We start from the raw sequence: 5,245 nt of genomic DNA, 5'->3' as shown, positions 1-5,245 counted from the left end.
CCCCCAATTTAATAGTTTTCCCCCAATTTTTTTCCAAGTTTTCCCCAAATTTAACAGTTTTCCCTCCAATTTAACAGTTTTTCCCCCACTTTGTTTTTCCTCCAATTTAAGTTTTTCCCCAATTTAAGTTTCCCCCAAAATTTAATAGTTTTTCCCCCAATTTAGTAGTTTTTCCTCCAATTTAATACTTTTCCCCAAATTTTTTCCTCCAAGTTTTCCCCAAAATTTAAGTTTTTCCTCCAATTTAACAGTTTTCCCCAAAGTTTAACTGGTTTCCCCCAAATTTAACACTTTCCCCCCAAATTTAATACTTTTCCCCCAAATTTTTTTTCCTCCAAGTTTTCCCCAAAATTTAATAGTTTTCCCACCAATTTAAGTTTTCCCCCCAATTTAATAGTTTTCCCCCTGATTTAGTAGTTTTTCCTTCCAACTTAACACTTTTTCCCCCAATTTAATAGTTTTTCCCCCAAAATTTAACTTTTCCCCCATTAGTTTTTCCTCCAGTTTAGTAGTTTTTCCTCCAATTTTTTTCCTTCCAATTTCATAGTTTTCTCAATTCAATAGTTTTCTCCCAAAATTTAATAGCTTCCCCCTCCAATTTAAGTTTTCCTCCAATTTAACACTTTTTCCTCCAATTTAACCGTTTTCCCCCCAATTTAACAGTTTTTCCCCATCTCTCGTCCCCTTTCTGCCGCAACTCAACCAGTTTTCCGACGCTCAGCCCAACCCACGTCGATTTTCCTCCGATTTCACGCAGCCGGAGCTTCGCCGCCTCCTCGTTCCGCTCCTCGCGGCCGGACTTGGGGTTTTTTTACGCCAATAAAACCCTTTTCCTTCCGGATTCGGCTCCTGTCGCTCTCACGCCGCGATCCAGGCGATTTCCTGGCAGCTCCGCGCGGATTTGGGGGATTTCAGAGCCGCTCGGTCGGGAGCAAACGCGACCCTGGGAAGTTTTTCTGGAGGGACCCAGCGGCGTCCGTCAGGAATCCTGATTTCCTTAGAAAACGCGCCCACAATCCACCAAAAAAAGGGAAAAATCAGCACTTAAGGGAACGACCGGCCTGAAATCACGGCTCTGGGGGACGGCCGAGGGTTTTTAAGGATGGAAAAAGGAACGTCGGCGCTCTCCGGCCCCTCGCCGTCGCTCTCCCGGATCCGCCCGGAGCGAAGGATTTTCCTGCTTTGACCGGACGACCCCACGGAGCGTCTCCGAATTAATAAGAAACGAGGGAATTGAGATGATTTTTTGTGTTAAGCCAAACTCTTCACTTGAGCCGGGGGGGCTTCATTAGCAGCTCATTAACTAATCACAACCCCTTGGGGAAGGAGCGGGGAGCAGAATTCCCCGGGAGAACGCGGGGAAAGAGGTGATGGAAGCAGCAAAAGCCAGCAGGCGCTGTCGCTTGTTTTCTTTCCAGGTGGTTTGGGGAGAAAAGTGACATTTTGGAGCCACCTTTTCCCTTCCTACTCCTTTATCAAAAAGCTATGAGGACGCCAAAAAGACGCAAGAAAAAAATAAAATAATTTAAAGAAATAAATTAAGCTGCGTCAGCTCAGTCCTTGTATCACATCCCCAGCAAAAAACATTTTTTTTTTTTTACCGTTATCGACCACGCCGGCGTTTTTTTCATGTTATTTCAAGACTACGGGGCCCGTACGCTGGAAAAATAAATCAAGAGACGTCGGAAAAGCGAAGGAGGCGACGAGGCGCGTCCCTACCTGCAGCTTCCGTGCCATGGCCACCACCTCGTGGTCGGCGGGGTTGTACTTGTAGCAGTTGGAGAACATCAGCCGTACGTCCGCCGCAAATTCCTGAGCATCTCGGTATTCCCGGGTCTCCAGTTTAGACTAGAGAAAAAAAAAAAAAAAAACACAACAAAATGTTCTGCTATGGATGGTGTAAATACACCAACGAGTGACGGAGGAAATACAACAGCCCCAGGCGCCCACGGATTTCACGCACCCGCTTTCTCCTTGCGTTGGAAAGGACAAATTTTGGTCAAAGTGCGGATTTTGGTCAAAAGAAATGACTGATTTTGGGCAAAGGGCTAATTTGGGTCAAAAGACTGAGTCATTTTGGTCAAAAGACTGATTTTGGTCAAAACGATTCGTTTTGGTCAAAAGAACGACTAATTTTGGTCAAAACACTAATTCTGGTCAGAAGAATGACTTATCTTGGTCAAAGGACTGATTTGGATCAAACAAATGACTAATTTTGGTGAAAGAAATGACTGATTTTGGCCAAATGAAGGATTGCAGCTGGTTTATCAAAAATTAGAGCCAACGTCAGGCATCCTCGATGATGTTTGAAAGAGGACTCTGTGCTGTCCAAGCCACCTTCTCGCTGGCTACGTGGTTGACGGCAGCGGTTCGGATCAAGAACCGGACACAGATGCCGTGTTGAAGGCCAGGAGTACGAAGCTGGGCTCTGCCTGACCTCACCCAAGAAGGGCTGAACCTCCGCGCGTTCAAGATCATGCGTTAGAAGAAGAAAATGGTGAGTTTTGGATTGTTCCCTGAAGAAGGAAGATCTCAGAAGTCGTTTGAGTGGCGTCGGTGGTACAAAGGACACCTGGATGGACCTCCACCCAACGATGGAAGACCATGATGGGCTTTCTTGATGCAGGATTCAACCATCTCACCTGCTTTCCACCACCCAACCCTCCTCCAAGAGCTAAAGTTGGTGTCTCTAGAGCTTGGAGCTCTAGAGGATGTTCAGAAGAGGACTCTGGGCTCTCCAAGCCACCTTCTCGCTGGCTACGCGGTTGACGGCAGCGGTTCGGATCAAGAACCGGGGAGTACGAAGCTGGGCTCTGCCTGACCTCACCCAAGAAGGGCTGAACCTCTGCGCTCCCGAGATCACGCGTTAGAAGAAGAAAACAGTGAGTTCTGGATCGTTCCCTGCAGAAGGAAGATCTCAGAAGTTCTTTCAGCAGCGTTGGAGGGACAGAGGACACCTGGATGGACCTCCACCCAACGTTGGAAGACCATGACGGGCTTTGCTGACACAGGGAACAGAACTCAACCATCTCACCTGCCTTCTACCACCCAACCCTCCTCCAAGACCCACACTGGTGTCTCTAGAGCTGAGAGCTCCACCCATGGAGGGGACAGACCTGCTCTACGGCCACCTGCTCGCGTCCCAAGCCTCCATGGAGCTGGGAGGACTGATCCGGGTGGAGATATTCTTGAGATGACCCCTCTTTTCCCCCCCGAACGCTGCATCCAGCTGCAGCAACAGCAGCTGAGCCAAGAAAAGCTTCACGGCTCCTTCTGCCGCCCTGGGAAAGCAGGGTTGAGTTGGACAACTGGAAGGCGAAGAACGTCCACCAGCTGTTTGAGCATCTGCCAAGGGTGAGCTCAGCCCCGCGGCCCTGCCAGACAGCTGGCCAGCCAGACGTCCAGGCAGCGACGGACCTGTGAGACCCAACGCTCCCCACTGGCGAGAAAGGAGAAAACCAAGAATTTAATTTGGTGTCTCCAAGGTCTGGCCCATCGAGATCCTCCAGTGACGAAGGAAGAGCCACGGCTCTCGGTGGGACGTCGCCTGTGGGGAGGGAAATTTACTCCTCTGGATTGAAAGGTTTGATAATGAAAAATTTAAAGACTTCTAAATAAAGAATTCAGGCTTCCTAGCTGAAGTTAGACTTCTGAATCATGAATGAAGGTTTCTCGGAGAAAGGGATGACTTCGCAATCGCTTTTTACAATTAGAACACTCCATGAATTAATTCAGGTTTCAAGTCTCTTGAAGGAATTTTAAAGGAGAGGGAACTACCTGCGAGTGATTTAGACGGACACCTTCAGCACGACGGGCTTTTATTTTAAGAAGAATTGAAAGCGGGGCTGGTTTAAAGCAAATCCCCTGATTCCTGCTCTCTGAGGCCATCTCCTGGGCTAAAAGAAAAGGGCAGATTCCTGCAGTAATGGAAATTTTCTATAAAAAAACCCATGCGACCCCTTCCTAAGAGCCCGACAACTTGGTTTTTTTTTTTTCCATGATAACAGCAAGAGGAGAAGAAAAGAGACCGAACGTACCAGAAACCCCCAGCCAAAACAAACCTGGCAGACATCCCAAGATGTTTGATGCACACACACGGGGAGAAAATATTTTTTTTTTTTCCCCTCCCCCTGCTCAGCTCCCGACCTCCCCCTCCTCTAAACCTGAGCTTACTTTGATTGTGCTCAGATCCATGGGATGTTTAATGATATCGCAATAATCGTGCAGTCCCAGTGCTTCCACATCCACAGGTTTGTAGAAGGGCCAGGCGTAGGCAGCATGTTTCTTGGCGAACATTTCTTTGATGATCCCGCTGCAGTATTTTAACTGCTCGGATATTTTGCTACTTTTTTCTACAGCGTGTTGTTGAGAATCTGGAACGTCCTTCTTTGGAGGTTTAACCGGGCGGCTGCTTTCCCGCCGTGGACCCAACTTGGTTGATTTGGGTTCGGTGGGAAGCGATGACGATTCATGGATTGGGTCGATGGTCGTTGGGGTCGTGGTGTCTGCTTTCCTCTTCACTCCTTTTTTTGTCTAGAACCGAGCAAAGAAATCAAGATTAGTTTTGACGTCGTATTTTTTGGGCTTCAACCCAGCTGAGATTTTCGGAGCGTTGACTCGGATTTGCCATCGCGAGTGACCCAACGCTACGAGAAGGACTTTGGAAGCCCTTCCAAAAATATTCTGAGAATCACAGAATGGCCTGGGTGGAAAAGGACCTCGAAGATCATCAAGTTCCAACCCCAACGCTGCCCAGGGCCCCATCCAGCCTGGTCCTGAACCCCTCCAGGGATGGGGCATCCACAGCTTCTCTGGGCAACCTGGGCCACAGCCTCACCACCCTCTGCGTGAAAATTTCTGCCCAATATCCACCCCAAATCTCCCGTCTCTTAGTTTAAACCGTTCCCCTCGTCCTGTCGCTATCAACCCCGTACCAGTCGCTCCCCCTCCTGCTGATGGGCTCCCTTCAGGCGCTGGGAGGCCACAATGAGGTCTCCCCGGAGCCTTCTCCTCTCCAAGCTGAACAAGCCCCGTTCCCTCAACCCTTCTCCACAGGATCTGCTGATCATCTCTGTGGCCTCCTCTGGACCCGTTCCATGAGCTCCACGTCTTAGAATCATCGAATCATGAAGGCTGGAGAAGACCTCAAGGACCACCAAGTCCAACCATCAACCCAACCCCACCCAACCGTGTCCCCAGGCACCACATCCACATGTTTCTTGACCCCTCCAGGGATGGTGACTCC

The 5,245-nt window shown here is 49.0% G+C and overlaps 1 protein-coding gene across 1 annotated transcript; it reads right to left on the bottom strand.

Annotated features, from left to right (window-relative positions):
• Window positions 1–1,719: 1,719 nt before the first annotated feature.
• LOC104463720 (bromodomain-containing protein 2-like) lies at window positions 1,720–4,544 on the bottom strand (the record flags this gene model as incomplete). The annotated part of the gene is made up of 2 exons (XM_010076166.1): window positions 4,174–4,544; window positions 1,720–1,848 (listed from the first exon to the last, which is right to left on the bottom strand). Coding segments are annotated over exons 1-2 (252 nt in total), but the record flags the coding sequence as incomplete, so codon positions are not given.
• Window positions 4,545–5,245: the final 701 nt, after the last annotated feature.

The sequence above is a fragment of the Pterocles gutturalis genome, unplaced genomic scaffold (genome assembly GCF_000699245.1).
Source record: "Pterocles gutturalis isolate BGI_N339 unplaced genomic scaffold, ASM69924v1 scaffold16303, whole genome shotgun sequence".
Lineage (NCBI taxonomy): Eukaryota > Metazoa > Chordata > Aves > Pterocliformes > Pteroclidae > Pterocles > Pterocles gutturalis.
This window is presented reverse-complemented; position numbering and strand designations above follow the sequence as displayed.